This window comes from Hypomesus transpacificus, unplaced genomic scaffold (assembly GCF_021917145.1).
Source record: "Hypomesus transpacificus isolate Combined female unplaced genomic scaffold, fHypTra1 scaffold_100, whole genome shotgun sequence".
Lineage (NCBI taxonomy): Eukaryota > Metazoa > Chordata > Actinopteri > Osmeriformes > Osmeridae > Hypomesus > Hypomesus transpacificus.
This window is the reverse complement of record NW_025813695.1, coordinates 225,759-249,493: the sequence shown is the minus strand read 5'-3', so window position 1 is coordinate 249,493 and position 23,735 is coordinate 225,759. Positions and strand designations below refer to the sequence as shown.

Here is a 23,735-nt window from a genome sequence, read left to right as displayed (position 1 = left end):
AGCGGTAGTAAACAGGGTTTTTCCTACATAGAGAAAATGTTGGCGCGCGCCAAAGCCATTTTCCCGAGCGCCAATGACAAATCCCGAGCGCCAAAGGCAAAAAAAGTTGGCGACGAAGAAAATAAAAAACCTGTGTTCATCACGCGTGCAATGCATGTCAGCGAATATGTTCTCAATAGTATGTTTCAAGTAGGCTACAGCCGAACCCTCGTTCTGTTTTGATCAATAATAATCCAGTTGATAAGCGTGTCGTCTTGTCTGATCATTCGCAACTGTGATGTGCGCAAATGGACAGAGCGGCCACTAATCTGTCGTTCCGCTGCGAGGGCCAGCCCGACGTGCACGAATAGTACACTTGTAGCCTACAAATGCAAATTACATTTCCACTCAAAATGAAAAAAGTTTGATTTACGATTTCAAACGCAGCCTCCATTGGTATTCTTAACCTGGAATGATAACATATAGTGCAGTGTTTCCTCTATGGCTAAATTTCTGCCGCCACGGTATTAGAAATCAGGCTGCTCCGTATAGCCTATCAGCAGTGATTGTTAGAGTGCATGTCGGAGAATAGCACGGACACGCGCTTCACACCGCAGTTGGGATTCCGTGTGTGCGTCCTTAAGAACTGTAAATTGTATAACTTATGTTGTAAGTTCTTAAGCCCGTTATTGTATAAGTCTATAGTTCTTGCAAATTTAAATCAAGTTAACTGGTGATTTTCGTTGTTTGTCTTCTTCCCCTGCTAGCTAAATTGCACATGTCTGTTGATTTGATAGCGATTGCTGCCCTTTCTCAGGTATGTATTTTAGGGGCATTATTATGCTGAAGTAGTTTTAATTAATAAAAAGTGGGTTTATTGTTAATATTTGCTACAGAATGCTTAGCCTATCAAGATCAAATGAAGCAGGCAGTGTACATGCTTCAGAGTGGCGTACCTTAATCGATAGGCTAGGCTACTGACCATTTACAATAAGTTGTTACGTCAAGTATTAATTGGCATCATTTATGCCATTTTGAACATACTTTATAACTTAATTGCTTTAGGGGAAATAAGACGAAAATATGAATGCGTGTGTGTGGGGTGCAAAACACTTGGAAATAAATACATTGATTAGAAAAAAGAAAAAAAAGAAAATATATATATATATATATATATATATATATGCAAAAGGTTTTTACACTTTTCCATGGAATCCAAAATGGCGGCCACGTACATTAGAATTTTATGAAAAGTTATCAATAGTCAGGCTTGATATCTCACAAGACATCAACAGACAAATAAAATACTTTTATTAAGGTCAATACTTCAACAGTTATTAGCCAAAACGCGTTTATGTTTCCTTCCACGCCCAGTCACATGACCCCACTTAACTGTGGCTCCCCCTCTTTAATCAAACCCTTTTGGTCATCAGTGTCTGATCAGTTCCGGGTGTGCGGGAATGCCCCTCTTTGAGGGAGGGATGGAGATCCCGACTCCCCCAGCAGAGGGAACTACAGCTGCTCAGGGCTGCAGCCACCTCCGGGGAATGTAGCACGCCTCCAGGACCCAGCCTCTCGTGATGTCACACATGCCCCCCCTCGAGACCGACGTCCCCGTCGGGGAGAAGGAGGTAAAGAAGGCGTCACTGTTCGTTTCTCTGTTCCTGGCCATCCACTGCAGAGGGGCATGATCAGACACCACCGTAAAACGTCGGCCCAGAAGGTAGAACCGCAGGGATTCGAGGGCCCAGGTTACAGCAAGACATTCCTTTTCCACCGTGGAATAGTTCTTGTCTCTTGGAAGTAGCTTCCTGCTTATGTAGAGAATGGGATGTTCGTCACCGTCATGTGCCTGGGCGAGTACTGCACCCAGACCCACCTCTGAAGCATCCGCCTGGACAATGAATTATTTCTTGAAATCTGGCGCCACCAGTACCGGACTGGAGCACAGAGCTCGCTTCAGGTTGACGAAGACCGCCTCCGCCGCAGGGTTGCACCTCACCATTCGTGAGTGCCGTTTGGTTGTCAGCTCTGTTAAAGGTGTAGCTATGGTAGCAAAATCCGTAATAAAATGTCGGTAGTAGCCGGCTAAGCCTAAAAACAACCTCACCTGCTTCTTGGTGATGGGCTGGGGCCAGTCCTGTATGGCCCGCAACTTGGCTTCCTGAGGCTTGACCAACCCTCTCCCAATGGTGTACCCCAGGTAGTTTGTCTCGCCGAAGGCCAGCCTGCACTTCTTAGGGTTCGCTGTGAGCCCTGCTTCCCTGAGCGAATTAACCACAGCTTGGACTCGGGGTATGTGGCTGGCCCAATCTGGACTGTGTATGACCACATCATCCAGATATGCCGCCGCGTACTTCTTGTGGGGAAGCAAGGACTCGATCCATCAAGCGTTGGAACGTGGCAGGTGCCCCGTGGAGACCAAGGGGAGGCCGGGTATACTGGTAGAGCCCCTCCGGTGTGGCAAAGGCCGTCTTCTCCTTGGACGCCGGGGTCAGGGGCACCTGCCAGTAGCCTTTTGTAAGGTCAAGAGTGGTTACGAAGCGAGCACACCCTAACAGTGCGTTCACACTGCAGCGACGCAAACCGCTTGCCATCGCTCGCCTTCCCACAGTTTGGGGGCGTTTCAGACAGATTAATGTAGAATGTAGAGCTCTCAAGTCACTGTTGTAGTTGTAATGGCCAAGTGTGCAGACTTGGGTTTACGTACTTACAACATCTATCAAAATACAACTTGTATACAAAATACAAAACTGTTTAATAGACATACACGTTGACATGTGTAAAAAACGTTTTATTATATTACTCAAAGTCTCTGCTAATCTGTCGATACGATAGGGAGTTCCACCCGGGCTAGCTAGCTAGCTAGTTACCACAGAACGAAGTTACGTAATGTGACTAGACTGAAATTGAAAGTACAAGCACGAACAACTTTGGCAACCTTGCGCCATGCATCGTTTTTTAAATTAACATCTCTGTACGAATACAGCTATGTATCGTATATGACTGGGTGAGCAGCCACACAAACGATTAGTTTCTCCTCCACCTTGAAAGCTTGAAATGTTTACCATGGTTGCTACGTTACTAGAAACAATAAAAAAACACTGATTGGCCATTGCTAGCGATAATCGCTCCTCATTTGCATAAAGTTGAGAAAATCTCAACTCTGTCGCGTTGCCACCCACAATGAACCACGCAAGCGATTTGCCTGGCTCCTGTAAGGACTGTAAGGAGTCTATCAAATCATCGACACGAGGCATTGGGTATGCATCAAATTCAGACACCTCGTTCAATTTCCGAAAGTCATTACAAAACAGTACTGACCCATCTGGTTTGGGAGTTAGTACGATAGGACTTGCCCAGGCACTTTGGGACTCTTTGATCACTTCCAGCTCCAGCATCTTCCTTACCTCCTCCTGGATGGCCACTTTACGAGCCTCCGGCACGCGGTATGGGCGCTGGTTTACCGTTTTGCCAGGCACGGTGCGGATCTCGTATTGGATCACCTCCGTGTGCCCGAGGAGGGAGGACAAAACATCTTGGTTCCGATCCACCAGTTCCAGGGCCATCTGTCGTTAATGTGGGGACAGGCTTGGGCCCACCTGAACCTCTTCTCGCACTGGTTCCTGGGACTCTGTGGGGGGTAGACTACTGAACAGCATCTCCCTGGCGTGCCACTTCTTTAAGAGGTTAATGGGATAAATCTGCTCAGGTCTTCTTTTATCAGGTTGTCTCACCTTGTAGTTTACCTCTCCCACACGTTCAATGACCTCATATGGTCCTTGCCAGGTTGCCAGGAATTTACACTCCATGGTTGGCACCAGGACCAGCACTCTGTCCCCCGGCTTAAACTCCCTGGGTTGAGCAGATCTATTGTAGGAGGTTTGCTGTTGCCGTTGAGCGGTCTCCATGTGTTCCCGCATCATGGGATAGATGGCCTTCATCCTCTCCCTCTTGGCCCCGACATGCTCCATCAGGGTCCGCTGCTGGCATGGCTGCTCCTCCCAGGCCTCATTGGCAATGTCCAGCAGTCCCCTGGGCTTTAAGGAAAGCCAGAGCTCAAAGGGTGAAAAACCAGTTGAAGACTGAGGTACCTCTCACACCGCAAACAGTAGGTATGGTAGCAGCTGATCCCAGTTGCGCCCATCTTACCCAACCGCCTTCCGCAGCATGGATTTTAGCGTTTTGTTAAAACGTTCGACTAACCCATCCGTCTGGGGGTGGTAGACTGAGGTTCTCAGCTGTTTAATCTTTATTAAAGCACGGAGGTCCTTCATCACCCTGGACAAAAAACGGCGTCCTTTGGTCCATCAATATCTCCTTTGGGATGCCCAGACTAGTCGAAAGAAGGTACAGCTCCTTGGCGATGTGTCTGGATGTAGCCTTCCGAAGGGGAATAGTCTCAGGATAGCGGGACGCATAGTCCAGGATGACCAGAATGTACTGATGCCCCCTGGCACTTTTCGGTAAGGGCCCGACTATGTCCAGTCCAATCCTCTCAAAAGGAGTGTCGATAATCGGCAAGGGAACGTGCGGATTTCTATATGAGGGCTTTGGCGCCACCTGCTGACACTCAGGGCAACTACGTCAGTAATTTTCGATCTCTTTGCGTACTCCTGGCCAAAAAATTGGTCTTTTCTACCCCTAGGTGGGTCCCTAGGGGGTGCGAGTGTGCTAGGTGGAGTACACTGGCTCGATAGGGCTGTGGTACGAGGAGCTGTTCATGCACTTCATCATTTTTCTTAACTGCCTGATACACTATCGGTAGGGCTGGTCCTATCCCCTAGGAATACTCCCTCTAACACCTGCACGTTTCTTAGGGCATTAGTAAGAGTGGGATCTTGTAACTGGGCCGTACCATACTGGCCTGTGAGAGGGGGAAGTTCTTTGGTGCCTTGGATGTCTTCCTCACTGGAGATCGGAGCGCTTTCCTGGGCCACGTCCTCTTCTCCCATGTCTGGACCCATCTCTGTGTCAGCCTGGGCACCTGCCATCCCTGCAAGAGCGCAGGCTGGAGTGAGGGATTCTGAGGGTTGCACTTGAGTATTCTCAGGACGGGTCCTACCTCTCCGCTTCCGGGGTACTCGGACTAGCCTCTCCTGAGTTTCCCTCCACAGCGGGAAGGGAATCAACCACGCCCACCTCCGTGAGCATGGTTCCCCGGGTAGTGGTTATTGTGAGTTCAGTGAGGGGGTAATCTCTGGTGTCTCCATGGACACAGGAAACTGGGAGTACTTTCCCTAGACCCAAACATGATGGACCCACCAGGTCCTTGCGCACCAGGGTGGCCCGGCTACCTGAATCTAGCAATGCCTCCACGTCATGGTGATTCACAGTCACCGGGCAGGTGGGAGGTCGATCTGGGGTGCCATCGGTGAGTCCAAACGATGGCCGGGTGTTGCGCTGGAGGACTCAGTGGGCAGTGGGCATAGGCTCATCCGCCGGTTTCCCACACTGCCAGGAGATGTGTCCCATCTCCTCACACCGGTAACACTGTTGGGTTTCAGTTTCTTGGTTAATCCTCCCTGGGCCTGGCTGGTTTAGTTTATCATTTATTTTTTGTGTGTGTATGTCTCTATGTGATAGATAGAATTATTGTTTGATGCAAATAATTTCAGCTGGCTCAGCCAAAAAATATCAGATGGCGGCTCAATTTGGCTGACAAAATTATTAGCTGGCTTTGGCTGAAACTTAAATGGCGCCGCTTATCGGCGCTTGGCGGCGGCTTCGGGGTCTAGCTTCAACCCTTACAACAAACGGGCTCCTGGTCCATTTTACAATGACTTAATGACTGAATTTCAAAACTCAAGCACTTCTAGGGCCTGCCATAGGACCCCATGGCGGAATAATAATAATAACTATAATAAATAAAAATAATAAATATAGCTGCAAGCAGCAATGAAGGGGCCAAGCAGCATTCGATATGGAAATTCAGTAGCTAAAGAAGCAAAGCAAAACTTTTAATAAAAAAACATTTGCTTTTTTAAAATCGCATTATACTTTTTGGCAACGCGGTGGCGCTACCCCGAAACTTTCGATTACCTTCATGGTGTTGCGCAAAAGACGTATACCAAGTTTTGTAACAATGAACCGATGCGTTTGGTAAATATGTCATTTTGAGACAAAATGCGCTGGCTAGATGTAGCAGCGTTATATCTACAAAGCACAATAAATCGCTTCATCTTGACTATAAATCCCCGGACAATGAAACGTTATAGTTACCAAAATGATAATACTGCTAGACAACTACCGTGGGGTACATGGCTTCGCTAAACAGATAAACCGGTATCAAGACATGCTTGATGACTGTGGCTGGATTCGATCCCACGATCTTGTGTTTCAAAGAAGCCCGCCTTATCACAGTGAGCTATTGTCACTGTAAGGAAATGCTGTGTTAGGTTACTTTATTTAAAAAAAGTAAGCCGTTTCTCCCGTGGCGAGCGTTGACCCAGGTATAAACAGCTGTAATTCAGTCATATTTTGACATTATGTTGATTGTTGTAGGAAATTGATTAGATGACATGGTCGTGATGACATTTCCAAAGTTTCATCGCCATACGGTAAACCGTCGCAGAGACGAGGCCTCACGTCCGCTTTGGCGTGTGTATATATGTGATTCAGATATAATAATACAATTAACAATCTCTTTGTTTTTACTTGTGTTTGGCAATAAAAGTTAAATATCCCCATTGGCCAAAAAGTTAACATCCATATTGACCGATCACCCCCCTGTATCTGCATGATATGGTTTGTTCCTGCCTTAGCACACTTATCAGTGACGGTGTTAAGTTGCAGTCGCCAGAAATTGTGATCCAATGTTGCCTAGTAAACATAAATCAGGTTTTCAAAAAAGGTCAGAGAAAAAAGAGAGGAAAGACAAAGGAGAGGTTTTCAATCTGTAACCCAGTTTTTCACCAAGAAAGGTGGGTAGGTGGTAGTAACCTGTTGGCTTAATGTCCATAGTGAAATAAGATAGCTAGCTACAGACTAGTTAGCCTACATTTCATCAACATTTAATCAGTGCAGGTAAACGCTTAGCAAGATATACATATTAAATCATTGTCCCGACTCCCTGCCCCTTTCAGCAGACTTAACAGATGAGGCAGCAGTCAAGTAGAATTGACCCTGCTACGAAATTAAGAAAATACTCATCAGACGCAGATCGACAACAGCTGCCGCAATCGTCAACGGAGGCTGACGGGTGTAGGGGGTTAAATATTGGCCAAGCAACCAAAATGAATTCCCCTTTGGTTTAAAGGAAGATGGGAAACTGAACAGTGTAGCATGAACCAATAATGCCAATACCAATAGAATTCCAGGTATTTGACAATATGGGTTAAAGCAGAGCAAGAATGGTCAAAGTAGGTTAAATGAAATACGCATTTAATAACATTGCAAATGAATGAAATCAATTACAAGGCAAACATGTTACAAAATGAAGGCTTTAAATCTTACCCACTCTACCATGATCATTGTAAATCAGAGAGAAAGCAAGAGGTGAGCAAGGAGTAGGACAGTAGGACAAGGGAGAACTGAGGAGAAGGTCTCAGGAGATGAAGAATCCAAAGAACAATGCATTACAATTCCCTTTATACACAAGAACAACCAATCAGACCACATCTTGAATGGGGTGTGAGAGCCATCAAGTTGAGACCGTCCAGAAACTCCAGACTTTAGCATATGAAAGGTGGGGGCAGGTTTGACACCCAGCCTTACACAGGGCTCTCACGTAGCAAACAAAAAAAGCAAAGTTTTTACCGCAACCTACATCAAAATCTCACCACCTGGCTGTCTTCATAATAGTCATATCGTCATAACATTGCCCTCCTTGTGTTTTTTGGTGTACAATTGACCGAACTATAAAATTACGAAAATACTCTGGGCTTGACATTAAGGCTTGTTCGCTTGTCCGGGACAAGTAGATTTTTTTTGTAGGGCAAGTGTAAGAGAACTTTACTTGTCCCACTGGACAAGTTAAAACTCGAACTAAATAAAATGCTATGTTACTTCACGTTGTGTTCCAATCATTGCGTCTATTTTACTGATTTTATTTGACCAAAGTGTGCATTAGCAAAACACTAAATAAGTGGCTTCGTCCCAAGATTTCTACAGACCGTATCAAGCTATCTAAACTTATACTGTATCTAAAATAAGAGAAATAGCCCCGTGACGAGCTTTCACGGGTGTTCGCGTGTCTATGTTGCTTCACGCCGTGGGCCTGCACCTCGTCCATTACTGTTTACAACGTTAGCAGGACTACTTGGTTGGCATTGCCTTCTCAGCGTGAGAAGTACAAGGTTTGGCGTGAGAACGTGTGAGCAGGGGCGATTCTAGGATCAGACCTCTAGGGGTGCTCAGCCCCCAATTAGAATGTGGCATGAATACAGTGCCTTGCAAAAGTGCTAAACCCCCTTGCTACTATAAATCCCTAATTTCACTTGATAACAATTAATAGATAATGTATTATTATGCAAAATATTGAATGAATGAAAAAAACTAAGGATGTCCCTTCATGAACTACCAGCATCAAATGATAATAAAGAATAATATATATATATTTTAATAAAGACTCTAAAAAGGGTCTAAAATCGCCACTGGTGTATAGCCAGCAACTTTACAGTTGAAGATTAGCTGATATTTAACTACGTACATTTAACCGATACAAATGCTGCTAATGCTTGCTGGGTACACCACTGCCGACGCTAACTAGCTAGAAACGTCAACACCATTTAAAAATAAAAATTAAATGATAAATCTTTACCCGGACAAGTGACTTTTGTGTATGGACAAGTGAAACGTTAATGTACTTGTTCAAAGTACAAGTGCCTGAAAAAGTTCATGTTTAGCCCTGCGACGCAATCTAGCATGGCTGCTCCTAAGACTAGGCGGTCCCACGGGCGACCTGCACACGCTCAAATTACACGACTTTCACGACCTGAATAAAAAATCAGAGATCGCAGTTCCACTCACAATCGCTTTCTCAACAAAGCCCAATGGTTGGGATTTTTTTGGGGGGTGGCATTTTCACTCATAATCCAAGCTCCAATTGCGTGCTAGAACGTCTTTATCACGTCGTATCTAATGCATCATTGCTAAGGTGTGCCGACGTGAGGTAGGCTAGCACTGAGTACCCTTCGTTGTCATAAGGCACTTTTTGCCACAAAAACAGTGCAACCTCCTAAACTGTGCAACGGAACCTAAATAAAAATACAAGCAACTCAATCGCTAACAAGACAACTTTTGACACCTCCGTTGTCTATATAGTTCAGATATTGACGGATCCTTGGGGGCAAAAAGAAACAATAAAAATAATCATATGTAAGAGAACAATGGTTGTGCTCGCCAAAGGTGTGAGCACACCTGATAATGATACTAACAAATACAATAGGTGCCTCGCAGCTTCGCTGCTTGGCCCGTAATAATAATACTACCAATTATAAAAGGTGCCTCATAGCTTCGCTGCTTAGCCCCTAATAATACTACCAATTACAATAGGTGCCTCGCAGCTTCGGTGCTTGGCCCCTAATAATAATAAAACTAACAATAACAATAGGTCCTAATAAGTCATTCCTGGCTCTTACACTTACAAAAACATACTTTTAAAATGAATCCTTCATTATCTGCATCAGAGGACTCCTACAACATCATCTGACTTACAACATATTTTTTATTAGACATTGTCTTTATATTTGAGTCTTACAGGAGTTTCTAAAGTGTTTTTCTATATATATTTTAAAGAATGACAAAATCTATCTTGATAAATGATGCTGCACAGTGCATTACTTCTGTCTCTGAAGACCCTTGGGGCTAGTTGGATAAAGGCTATTTGTATAATCTGAGCACCTTCATCCACAGGGTTTAATATTCTTTTTATAGTTTTTTTTAAGTTTTTACGGCCCGCCTCGCAGACATCTCTGCCTGGATGACCAAGCACCACCTCCAGCTGAACCTCGCCAAAACAGAACTTCTCATCATCCTGGCTAAACCCTCCATCTCCCATGATCTGTCAGTCACCCTGGGATCTGCGACGGTGACCCCTTCATCCTCTGCCAGGAACCTTGGGGTTACCATGGATGACGAGCGCTCCCTCACGGCCCACATTGCCGCAGTCTCCCGGTCTTGTAGATTCACCCTCTACAACATCCGGAAGATCAGGAGATACCTGTCTGAGCACTCCACCCAGCTGCTAGTCCAAGCAATGGTCCTCTCCAAGTTGGACTACTGCAACTCGCTGCTCGCTGGTCTCCCAGCATGTGCAACCCGCCCTCTTCAGAGGATTCAGAACGCAGCAGCCCGCCTGGTCTACAATCTACCCAGACGCTCCCATGTTACCCCGCTCCTCATCTCTCTCCACTGGCTACCCATCAACGCCGTATCAGATTCAAGACCCTGGTACTGACCTTCCGAGCAGTGAACGGGACTGCAACCGACTACATCAAGTCTCTCCTGCAACCTTACACCCCCACCCGTCACCTACGGTCTTCCTCAGACAACCGCCTGGTGGTCCCACCGCTCAAGACTGCCAAGTCTCAACACAAGCTCTTCTCCTGCCTGGCCCCCCAATGGTGGAACCAGCTCCCCACCTCCATCAGGGACACCGACTGTCTCCCCACCTTCAAGAAAAGGCTCAAGACACACTTGTTCCGGGAGTACAACGGCTCTTAGGAATGCTTGGCTGTTGTTAGTTTCCTCCAGGATCACAATGACTCTTATTGAGTGACTTGTTGCTCTTGTAGGTTAGTTATAACGAAGTTAAGTACTCGCTGTGAAATATTTTACTATTGATTGTTCTTCCACAGGTACAGTCCTGCACTTATTTGTGGTTCATGTTGTTTTAATTTGTAAACTTGAATAACTGCATGCTCTTATGGGTCTTCCATTTTGGCACTTGTTTAGTTTTTTCACAATGTATGCTTCATGTTTTGGCTGCTTGCAATGTTTGGGACTACCTCTTTGTTATGTTTGTTGACCTATGCTCTTTTGTAAAGCTCTCTCTTGGAAGTCGCTTTGGATAAAAGCGTCTGCTAAATGCATAAATGTAAATGTGATAAAATTGGTGGCACACCAGTGGCGGCTGCTGGTCTTTCAAAAAGGGGAAGCTCATTTTCGGTCTTCATAATAAATAAATAAATACATTTATTTCGCTAGTTCACCCCTATGACAGTAGCCTAGCCTACTTTATGAATGAATGAACGAACAATCTAACAAAACAATATTTAACTCGATGGAGGAAATGAAGGAACTGAAACAAGGAATGTGGTGTATAATTGTATGAAAAAATGTGCTAGCAATTTCGCCAAGCAAATACCAAGAAATAGTTTGCAGCAGTTTGTGTTTCGACTACACTTGCAAAATCTGCGCTAGGACTGAACTCGAATAGCTTTGGCGACTTTTTATAGTACAAAATCGCTATACTCAAAATGAGATGCAGTCTTCGACAGACCCTCCATTTAGCAAGCAGAAGCCCGGCGTCCAGGCCAGCCCACTCCTCCATTCACCCCCAGAGATTCTGAGCATCCGTGGGCGGGACGTAATCGCAGCATTTATCCAATGACCGTATAGTTTTGAAGCACTGAAAAAAAAACTGTTCAAAGCAGACCCATTGAAGTCCATGGACGCAAGGCTTCAACAGGGAAATGCACTGTGACGCTATGTGAAAGTATGAGAAGGAAGTCGAATAAGTCGACCTGCTATATGAAGCTAATTCTGAACAAAATCGTCTTTGAGATGAACACGTTTTAACGCATTTAAAATGTTAACACAATCGTAAATATTGGACCATTTAATATGTAATTTTAGGAGAAGCCAAGCTTCCCTTGCAGTCTTAAAGAAATCGCCACTGTGGCACACATTTCTGGAATTATAGATGGATGCCTGTGATGCAGCTGGTGATCACAATTGAAATCCTTTTATCTCTGAAGTACTTGTTCATCCACATATTTTCTAGTCAAATTGCCAATGCTGTGGTAGCCCACATTCATGCGAATGATTATGTAGCCTTCATTTGTCTGCTGTTTCCTACATTATAAATTGCTTATGTTGATCAAAACTTCCTATTGGTTCTCTGTTAAATTGTCTTACCTGCACAAACATCTAAACATTAAGCTCATAACAGAAGTCATTAAATGCACAATGGTTGAGCCAGTTGTTATGTGTAGGCTAAATTCACCTTACAGCCCTATTTGCAAAGTGCTAGCAGTTTTGACATCAGTAAACATATTAATTTGTAACAATTCATTGATCTTGAAAGTATATCCACTTTATATTGTCGTTCTGTTCGCTCGCTAGCCCCTTTGAAAGCAGCTGAAGATGGGTTGAATAAGCTAAGTTCCTGTTTTCCTTGCTCAGTTTCTTTTTGAATGCCTTTGTTAATCGCATTAGTTCAATTGTGGTCAAAACTGCCCAAGTAGCCTTCATCAGTAAACACATTCATGTAACAAGTATTCACTTTATATTGTCGTTCTAGTTAGCCAACTCCTTTAAAAGCAGCTAAATATCGGTTGTAGCCTAAAAAGTGAATGAGGAGGAGACAAGACTAATCGCTGCAGACTAGAGGACCAATCAGAGTGCAAGGGGCTGTGACGTGAAGAGAGGAAGCCAAGCTCCTGACATTTTTTTCTCTCCATTATCTGATGGCGAAATTCTTATCCAAACAACCTCAATCCCGGCACTGCACTCCGTTGTTTTATAAAGAGGACGTATGCAAAATAGGCACTTTACAGTGTCCGGTTCTTTAGTTGAGTGTGGGAAACTAACCCTACTCTAATTTGCACACACACACACACACACACACACACTGATTTATGTAATTAGAGAGATGGTCATACAAAGTGGGCTTCTGTCTTACCGCTGTCTTTGAACATGTTGCTATGGGCCGATGTGAACGAGAAGACACGTAAAAATAGCCCTTTATTATCAACTGGTGTCGCTAACGACGGCTATCCTGGCTAGTTATGTGTCCTTTTGTGCTGGGATATTTCCGCTTTAAATGCACGTTGTGCTGCCATAATAGACAAGTTCCGCCCTACATGTATTACACATGACAGCAAGTTTCCCCCACACTGCTAGTTTGGCTTTGTTTGCACTCCGACATTCTCATAAGCACCGTGTCGTCTCATCTTCTATTGGATTGCAGGAGTTTTACAATCTAGCGCTACAGCACTCCACTGATCAAATCGTACTATTGCAGGCCCATTGGTCATATCATAACAAAATTATATTCAAAATTAAATTTGCAATAAAAAATGCAGTGCGTACAGACAGGCATATCTTCCTTTCAGGTGGTAATTACACAGAAGAGTTTTCAAGCTCTGGTTGATTACAAATGGGTGTATTTTGGTCTAAAAGAAGTATTATGCAAAAAAAGGTTGACATGATTCCTTAAATTAGTTTGTCTTTTAAAGATTGGTGCTTATTTGTCAAGTTTGGCAATTTGAATAAAAGCACCTTTATTTTTTAACCCTAAATGTACAATGGAAGTTCAACAATTACCCATTGACAGCAATAAGTAGCAACAAGAGAAAGTTAACTCTCACACACAACTAAATACTTTGGTTTGGCTGATCATTGCAATAAATTCCCACCCGTTTTATTTTGTTGCCTTTCTACCTGGAGGAAATGGTGTGCTTCCATGTTTCTTTGGCTTGTGTGTGCATGTGGGTGGGTGTCTCTGAATTATCAAGTCAATTGGTCTCAATATTCTGTAGTATCAACTTGTGTATCCTTTTTTTAGTCCATCATAAAATCCTGTATGAGCATTATCATAATGCATACTTTTTCACAATAAACAAAGCTGCTTTTACTGTTTGGTTGGCATACTGCTATGTCTCCCCAAGTAATGTTTGTCTATTCTGTTAGGTATGTAAAGGAAGGAGACAAGGTGTCACAATTTGACAGCATCTGTGAGGTACAGAGTGACAAGGCCTCTGTCACCATAACGAGCCGCTATGATGGAGTGATCCGCAAGCTTTACTATGAGGTGGATTCTACAGCTTTAGTTGGCACACCCCTAGTTGATATTGAGACGGAGTCAGGTCCAGGTGAGTATGCCTGAAGCTACAGGTGAAGCACGGAACTTGCATGCATGCACAAATATAGTGCTGATAAGTTTCAACGTCAATGCTCTACTGTATAAGTCATATGCAGACATGAATAATTAAGTATATATTGATTTAAGAGTTTTTACAATTGATCTTAATTTAATTCAGTATAACTATAAAGCCTCTGTAAATAAAATTCAAAATCAATTTAAATTCTTCTCAATTCATATTAGTACTGTTTGAACTGTTCTGCAAACACTAAGATTACACACATTTAGTGAACACATTAAAAGTTTTTTTTACACATATGTAATATTATATTACACCTGAAGTCTTGTACTCACAACCATTGGAACCCCAGACATAAATCTCGTACCTATTCAGTACATTTCAACGTTGCATTGCCAAATATTCAAAATATGTTGAGGTTATATTATATTTAGTTTATATTATATTTATTAGTTGCATGACAACACTTGCAATTTCAGTTTATTACAATATGTTGAGAATTAATCAGCGAGGAGGATTATTTTTGTATCTTCGCACCCGATCAAATTCCAGGACCCTGCTTTCTTGACTTTTCTTAGATATGTTTTATCACCCAGTATTTTCTTTTCTTTCCAAATCACACCGGAAAAAAACGAATCTAAGGCTATTTCACTCATTTACTGTTAAATTGCTGCCAGATGCATACTTAATTAATATATAAATATGTGAAAAGGATAACAAGAATTTAATTATAAGTGCATTTGTTTCACAAACTTTTGTGTGTAGACAATGATAAGAGCAATTCTTATGTCACATTATTTTAGAGGCAACAGTAATTTACAATGGTAGATTGCAAATAAGCTATGTTTTGTAAAACAGAAACACAACATAAACATATTTTTGCATGTATTCAAACATGGGTCAAAGGAATCATCAGTCAATAAAATTACCAATGAAAATTGAAATCACAATCTGTGTTTAAATTACAACCTCTGAAATACATTCTTTACTCTAAAGCCTGTATTTTATAGCAAATTAACAAACAAGCAACAATAAATGTACCTAATGCTGATAGGAAGTAGGCACACTAGGGATGTGCATCTCCATCACTGAGGATGATGCGATACACATCTCGATGCACTGCCCACAATCCAATACATTAAAGATACATAAAAGCAACTATTAATGCGATACGATTCACCCCTATTGCGATGCAGTGCGATTCAACACAATGCGATTTAAAAAGATGCGATGCATAAGAATATGATGCTATGCAATTTAATATGGTACATAATGATTTATTTCCTTGTTAGACAGCAAATCATAAATTCAAAAAAAAGTGAAAGTTTTACTTCACATATTAAACAGTCTCTGACAAAAGATAAAACAAAATCAGGCCTGGACCTTGCTTTAAACCAGTCCTTCTCACCCCCAAATAAAGTTTGTAAAAAAAATAAATAATAAAGTTTAATGCCCTTTAAACGGTGGCAGGTAACTAGGGCTGCAACTAACGATTATTTTAGTAATAGATTAATCTGTCGATTCTTATCTTTTTACCAAAAGCATTCATTGCAACGGACACTGCAAATTCACAGTGCAAATAATCTTCGGAATGTGCACAAACAGGCACACTATTCTGAAAAAGTTAATAATATTAGCGTGGATTTAATGCTATTTTCAGAGATCAGCAATTTAGTTGAGTTTTGTTTAAAACATTTTTGAAAATTGAAAGGTTGTGGAAGTAGGCCAGATTTTATACGAATAATCTGGTGTGTATGTAAGATTGTTTTACACAATTTTGAAAAAAAGTTCAGATTTGCGAGGATTAAGCTATTTTTAAAGATTAGTGATTTTCTATCATTTTATTTGAAACTTCATTGAAAAAGTAAAGGCTGTGGAAGTATACCAGACATTGTTAAGATACTCTGGTGTCTGTTTGAGGTTTTATATTCATAAAAATATTCTAAAAGTCTAAATTTTTCAAAATGGTATGGCTAGCTTTCACCCGGTCCCTAACGCAACGCTGCAAAGTAGCGCCTTCCGAATTTGAGACGAATGTCCAATATGAAACTAACTTCACCTCAGTCAATTAACACACCTTTTCGACGTATTTAGTGTGAAATGCTCTCACACATTGGATGACTTAGGTCGTACTGATTTATCCGCCATGTGTTTCAGAATGTTACTCAACAACGTCTCTCCGATGGCCTTTCCTCTACCTCCGTTCTGCTCCGCGCTCAACTAAACTTTTTTTTCAAATACTCAAACATCTCTGTGACTTATTGAGTGGAGTAATAATCGTGCAACACAATTAATCGATAATGACATTTGTTGCCAACGCTTTTAATAATTGATTTTAATCGATTTAATCGATTCGTTGTTGCAGCCCTACAGGTAACCATCATTCATTTAATTAATTAATCTGACATATGTTTTGAATCAAAGTAAAAGATTCATCTTATAAAAGTAAATCTATAAAACTTTTTACTAGTGTGCAGGATTCTAGAAATTGTGTGTATGTGATCAAGGAATGCACAGAGTATAAATTCAACTGAATTTACCCGGTTGTACCCCCGGCCGTGCCTAATGTTGTGTTCTTGGGCAAGACACTTCACCCTACTTGCCTCGGGGGAATGTCCCTGTACTTACTGTAAGTCGCTCTGGATAACAGCGTCTGCTAAATGACTAAATGTAATTGTAATGTAATGAATTGTATTAAATCAGGTTGTTATAACCAAGAGTATGCTGCAAGATGTTTTTTCTTTGCTCAATTACATTTAAGTTCCTTGTTATAGGCTGACCTGCAGTTGCAAATTTCCAGTTTATCCCCATGGAAGGTTTCCAACTGCAATTTTGAAACCTAACCCCAAAATATACAGTGTGTAGACAAGGCTATATGCAGCCAGCCTCCGTTAACTAAATACACAGCCTTTATTGTGCAATTTCATTCATTGCATCAAAAAGTAGCCAACAAATATTGAGTGACCTGCTGTTTGTCCAGCAGCTGATACTTTTGGAATCTTCTTTCAGAGGTGGCCCAAGAAGAAGATGTTGTAGAGACACCAGCAATGTCACACGATGAGCACACACACCAGGAAATCAAGGGGCATAAGACTCAAGCTACACCTGCAGTACGGCGGTTAGCCATGGAGAACAATGTAAGTTATGAATACACCCACACAATGCTAAAATGTTGGTTGTCAAATGGCTAATAACTAAAGCTGTCAAACATACAGTTTGTCTCTAAACAAAGGAAGCTGTCTTTTTCTCCACATTGAAATATTTTAAATTAATCTGTGCCACATTTGGACTATTTATGGAATATGTATACATACATTTACATGATACAAGTAGCATACCTAATGTCATTATTGGGCAATACATCTCGACTGCCTGACATAAACGAAAGAAAACAATACAGTAGTGACAGATTCTGGTAGTAATATTTGCAATACTCCACATATTTGCAGTCCTCAAATCCCGCTATTATTATTATTTTTAACGCTTAAAACAGATCCGTTTTTATAATAATTTGTGAGCATTTCCACTGTGACCATGGAAATGACAAAGCTATGTAACATATTGAGCTACGTGAAGTTGGCATTTCACCCAACAAAAGACCTAGAGAAAATCCTGAAACAATTGTTTGTGCTCCGGTTGTGCAGTAAAAAAAGAATTTTGCTGCTGTCATTTGTTGTTCTGAAACACATGGCAGAGAAATCAGTACGAGCTAAGTCATCCAAGGTGTGCAGCATTTCACACTAAATACGTCGAAAAGGTGTGTTAATTGACCGTGAAGTTAGTTTCATATTCGACATTCGTCTCACATTTGGAAGACGCTACTTTGCAGCGTCGCGTTAGGGACCGGGTGAAAACTACCCATTCATTCACTTCACTCATTCTCCTGGTTAACCTGCCATATGGCCTTCAATGCTTTTTAGGGTTCCTCCGGTTGCTTTTGTTAGTTTTATTTATAGGATTCCTCAGTCAGGAGGAAACCTATTTTTATTGTTAGTTTTATTATTGGGGTGTGCTTGCCTTCGGCGAGCACAAAACATTGTTATCTCACATATATATTTATTGTGAGAATGCTGTTAAGCAGTTCTTCCCCCGTTTTTTGGCCTTTTAATAGTCCTGCATACTTTCACCGATTCCTACAATTTTTGTATCAAAACGTTCAGCTCCTTCAGGGGATGTTGGATTTGACTTTTGTTATTTCTCACTTTTTTATACTTTTTAAGACATTAAGGTTTTTGTGCAAATTATTCTCCCATTAAAAAGTAATGGTAAATCCTTTCAAATCATTAAAAAGCTTCCTCCTCTTTCAAACGTAACTACTTCAGCATACTTTCAGCTAGAGACACCATTCAACCTTTAAAATGTTCATAAGACATTCAGCTATTCCCAAATGATTCAGCTTTTTCAAATATATTCTGCCAATTTTGAATTGACAGTTTGAAATACATAAAAATGTTTGCTCCTTCTTGATTTTTATGAATGAGCACTCTGCTTGCTGTTCTTTTTCTGATATTCAACTAAATTGTCAAACAAATTCCTCTAACGTTCATATAGTTTAACTTACAGAAACAAGTTATACCTTAAAATGTAGGAAAATGTGTCCTCTTTCAGCCAATGTTACTACTAAAGAGCTCACATTTACAGATCTTCAGCCATGAGCCTTGAAGCGAGAGCAGCCTTTCAAATGATCTCACTAACTTCAATGGAGAGGTGGGTAAAATTCGTCAGAGAAATTCATAAGTAGACGTTTTTTTTAACTGCCGAGAGTCGTATTTCTGACGGCACAGACATATAAAGGACACATGCTAGGTAAATGTTGGTTATTCTCTCTGCCCAGCTCGTTAGCAATCACAGCTGCGCCATCACCGTGGCAACCAAACAGACACGCACCATGAAAGCAGAATTGGGTGAACGTTTTGGAAACGGCCAAAAGAGTTGTATTTCTGACCGCACAGACACAAAGAATATCTATGGTTTCGGCAGAGTCTTGGGTTTTGGAAAATATCCTTATTTTTTGGATTGGACGTACAGTTTTCTAAGTTAACTTGTTTGAGGTGTGGATTCTAGCTACATTTCTGTTATTCTCATAAACGAGCTAGTGCGATGGCTCTCCAAAACTAAAACGGTTAGACTTTTTTTCCACTATCGACCAAATATGTACATTGAGCTTAAAGTGTACATAATCTAGCTAGATCGTTTTTATTTTAGCAAGTTTTACAGAAATCTGCAAAAATCGAGGCTCGACTGTCATAGCTGACCGTCACGAACAGCCAAACCAGGGCTGGGGTAAGTGTTTGCTGCAGCTGGCGTTAATCCTACATACAAACGCTTCGTAACTGGAAAGTTTTTACTTTTAATTGACGATATTGAACACAGATGTAAAGTAACATCTCAGATGTAAAGTCTTTACTTTAAATATCTTCTCCGTTGCATTCCTTCCATTGCATCCTCTCTCTAGCTTCACGCCTTCGGTTATTATTCAAGCCTAGGGTGTTAATACATACCACTTTGACACACTTGCAAGAAATGATCCGCTGGTTAGATGTAGCATGATCTTGTTATTTACTATTAAAAAAACTCACCAGGCAACATCGGCAACCCTGCACTATGAATTATTATTTTGATGTAATCTTAAATTAAGTGTCTGAACAGGACTGGGTGTGCAGGCACGCATGATTAGCTTCTCCTCCGTCTTGAACCTGAAACCTAGATTCTAGGTTAGACATTTTGCCAATGACCAACGGTTGCTAAGTTTTTCCAGCAAGTTCAAGTCATTCCAGTGTTGTCTTTTTACCTTCAAATTCGTTCAACCCAGACTTCAGCAACTGGTTTTCTGCTCAATTTTCACATATTCCTGCAGCTTATGTTTCTGAAATGTTCCCCTTTTTGTTTAGCATTCTTCTTCTTCTTTTCTTCTGTTTTCTGCCTTCATCTTGCTCCAGGTCCTTTCAAAAATACCTTTCACAGCAGTATCTTCCAACTGGCAGTACTTTTTGCATTTTTTTTCTATTTTCTGTACTTTTCTGCCTTTATCTTGCTGCAGGTCCTTTCTAACATACATTTCAGGCCTTGAGAACATCTCAACACAATCGCGTTGCGTCGCTACCCACAATGTACCACGCAAGCGATTCGCCTAGCTCCATAGAAAATGAATGGAAAACATGTTGTCGCTCGCATCGCGTTGCTGCAGTGTAAACGCACCGTTAGTATTTGAGTTGTAAATGAGCAGAAAAAAATTATGCTTTTAAATCTATGTAATCTTTATAAATAATAAGTAGGCTATGCATTTTTTATATAAAATATAGCCTACAGAAATATCAGGTTCTGTTGCACGGACCCCTGTGCAACCGATGCAAGCAAGCACACCCTACAATTTCCCCAGAAACTGTACGCTCTCTAGTTATTATTAGGATTCCTCCGTAATAATAACTAGCATCAGCTTCTGTGAGGACTGCTGTACACCAACACGCACCAGGGTGAGCTACAATAACGACAAACCCTGGTTTACAGCTAAACTCAGAAGGCTGAGGCTGGACAAAGAGCCCGCATTTAGGAGTGGGGACAGGGACAGATTCAAGGAGTCGAAGAACAGGTTTAGCAAAGCGGTGAGAGAGGCTAAACGACTGTACTCGCAGAGACTAGAACATCAATTCTCAGCTAACGACTCTGCTTCTGTCTGGAGAGGCCTCAGGCAGATCACCAACTTCAAGCCTAGAGCCCCCCACTACACTAACGACTCCCGCCTGGCCAACGACCTGAATGAGTTCTACTGTAGATTTGAAAGACAATTGGACAGTCCTGAACAACCCCTTTCCACCCGTGAGGCCTCCCACCTCCCCCCGTCTACAGTGACGACCCTCTCCATTCAGGAGAGAGAAGTGAACAAACTGTTCAAGAGACTGAACCCCGCAAAGCAGCTGGGCCAGACTTTGTTTCTCCAGCCACCCTCAAGAACTGCGCTGACCAGCTGTCTCCGGTGTTTACCTACATCTTCAACACCTCCCTGGAGACATGCCATGTGCCAGCCTGTCTCAAGTCGTCCACGATCATCCCTGTGCCCAAAAAGCCCAGGCCAACTGGACATAATGACTACAGACCCGTCGCCCTGACCTCTGTAGTAATGAAGTCTTTTGAGCGCCTGGTGCTGGCACACCTAAAATCCATCACAGACCCTCTACTGGACCCCCTGCAGTTTGTCTACAGAGCCAACAGGTCTGTGGACGATGTAGTTAATATGGCCCTCCACTTCACCCTACAGCACCTGGACTCCCCAGCATCCTACGCCAGGATCCTGTTTGTGGACTTCAGCTCTGCCTTTAATAACATCATCCCCGATCTGCTTCAGGACAAGCTCTCCCAGCTGAATGTGCCTGACTCCACCTGCAGGTGGATCACAGACTTCCTGTCTGACAGGCAGCGTTAAACACTTCTCCCTGTACACCAACAGCTGCACCTCCAGTCATCCGTCCGTCAAACTCCTGAAGTTTGCAGACGACACCACCCTCATTGGGCTCATCTCTGGTGGAGACGAGTCTGATTATAGGTGGGAAGCGGACAACCTGGTGACCTGGTGCAGCCAAAATAACCTAGAGCTCAATGCTCTCAAGACAGTGGAGATGGTTGTGGACTTCAGGAAGAACACAGCCCCACTCACCCCCATCACCCTGTGTGACTCCCCAGTCAACATTGTGGAGTCCTTCCGCTTCCTGGGCACTATCCTCTCCCAGGACCTCAAGTGGGAACTGAACATCAGCTCCCTCACCAAGAAAGCACAACAGAGGATGTACTTCCTGCGGCAGCTAAAGAAATTCAACCTGCCAAAGTCGATGATGGTGCACTTCTACACAGCCATCATTTGAGTCCATCCTCACCTCCTCCATCACCATCTGGTACACTGCTGCCACTGCCAAGGACAAGAGCAGGCTGCAGCGTATCATCCGCTCTGCGGAGAAGGTGATTGGCTGCAATCTGCCTTCCCTCGAAGACCTGCACACCTCGAGGACCCTGAGGCGAGCGAAGAAGATTGTGGCCGACTCCTCCCACCCGGGACACTCTCTGTTTTAGTCACTCCCCTCCGGCAGAAGGCTGCAGTCCATCAGGACCAAAACCTCACGCCACACAGTTTCTTCAGTTTCTTCCCTTCCGCTGTTGGCCTCCTCAACAAAGCCAAGAGTTCACACTGACTTTAATGAATTCATGTCTTAAAACAATGGATTTTGCTCTACTTCACAATTTGTGTAATATTAGTATTTTATATTGTATTTTATACTGTAAATTGAAAAAACTCAAGCTTGTGCGTCGCTGTCTTCAATGCCACAGCCTAAACTTTAGGTCAAAAGAAATGTTTCTCATTTCCGGCGCATTCAAACAATCCACTCTGTGAAGTTTGGCTAGCAACAACAGCTAGCTTGCTCGTAGCAAACTTCTTTTGAATTAGCCATTTCCACCCAAAAAAATGTGAAGCTTAAGCTTTTACGTTTTTGGGGGCATCTTTTCAGTTAGCAGATGTTACTGTTTGAATCGCAATTCCATCTGAAATTCTGCCGGTGACAACGTTGTTACAGTAGCTTGGTTCAAAGGGGGTTCTTAATGAGTCATGCAATATGAGTAGGGTAAATGCTTGAAAAATGTCACTAGAAGAAAAAAACGAAAGGGGGCCGACCCACCTGCAACCGACGCCAGCGAGCACACCCTACAATTTCCCCAGAATTGTACACTCTCTAGTTATTGGGTGTGCTCATGCCTTCGGCGAGCACAACCATTGTTCTGTCACATATATTATTATTGTTTATTTTCGCCCCCCTAAGGATCAGTCAATATTTGGACTACACAGACGCCTATGTCAAAATGTTCGTCTTGGTCTCGATTGCGTTGTTTGTATTTTTATTTACGTTCCGTTGCACGGTTTAGGAGGTTACGTTTTTGTGGCAAAAAGTGCCTTTAGTCAACGAAGGGTACTCAGTGCTAGCTACGTCACCACGTCAGCAACGACGCATGGATTGATGTGCTGTTGCACAGCGAGTATCGTGCCGCGGTGTACGTCTACTAGCAGCATCATACATGTACATTTAAGCAAATCAAGACTTGCATGTACAGTAAGTAATGTCACATTAAAGAATGTATGTCAAGTTTAAACTCAAGTTTGTGTGGTGTGTCGCTGGCTTCAGTGCCACAGCCTAAACTTAATGTCAAAAGAAACATTCTAATTTCCGACACTTAAAAACAATCCCCTCAATCAGTGAAGTTTGGCTAGCCACTGCAACTAGCTTGCTCATAGCAAAATTCTTTTGAATTAGCCATTTCTCCCTAAATAGATGTAAATCTTATTTACGTTTTTGGGGGCATATTTTCAGTTAGCAGATGGTAGCCTACTGTTCGAATCGCGATTCCATCTGAAATATTGCTGGTGACAACGTTGTTACAGTAGCTTGTTTCAAAGTTGTTGTTTTTTATAGGCTAAATGGGCGTCAGATGGCTGAGCGGTGAGGGAGTCGGGCTAGAAATCAGAAGGTTGCCGGATCGATTCCCTGCCGTGCAACATGATGTTGTGTCCTTGGGCAAGGCACTTCACCCTACTTGCCTCGGGGGGAATGTCCCTGTAATTACTGTAAGTCGCTCTGGATAAGAGTGTCTGCTAAATTACTAAATGTAAATGCTTGAAAATATCACTAGATGGGGAAAAACTTATGGGGACGGACCCACCTGCAACCA

At 42.5% G+C, this 23,735-nt stretch overlaps 1 protein-coding gene across 2 annotated transcripts in view; it reads left to right on the top strand.

Annotated features, from left to right (window-relative positions):
- Positions 1-23,735, top strand: part of dbt (dihydrolipoamide branched chain transacylase E2) — an 80,495-nt gene that overhangs the window by 20,696 nt on the left and 36,064 nt on the right. Inside the window, exons 4-5 of one of the 2 annotated variants that reach the window (XM_047050082.1) lie at positions 13,837-14,018; positions 17,037-17,164. In XM_047050082.1, the coding sequence (XP_046906038.1) occupies positions 13,837-14,018; positions 17,037-17,164 (310 nt within the window). The remainder of the gene's footprint in view (positions 1-13,836; positions 14,019-17,036; positions 17,165-23,735) is intronic. The other variant, XM_047050083.1, reaches the window with a different exon arrangement.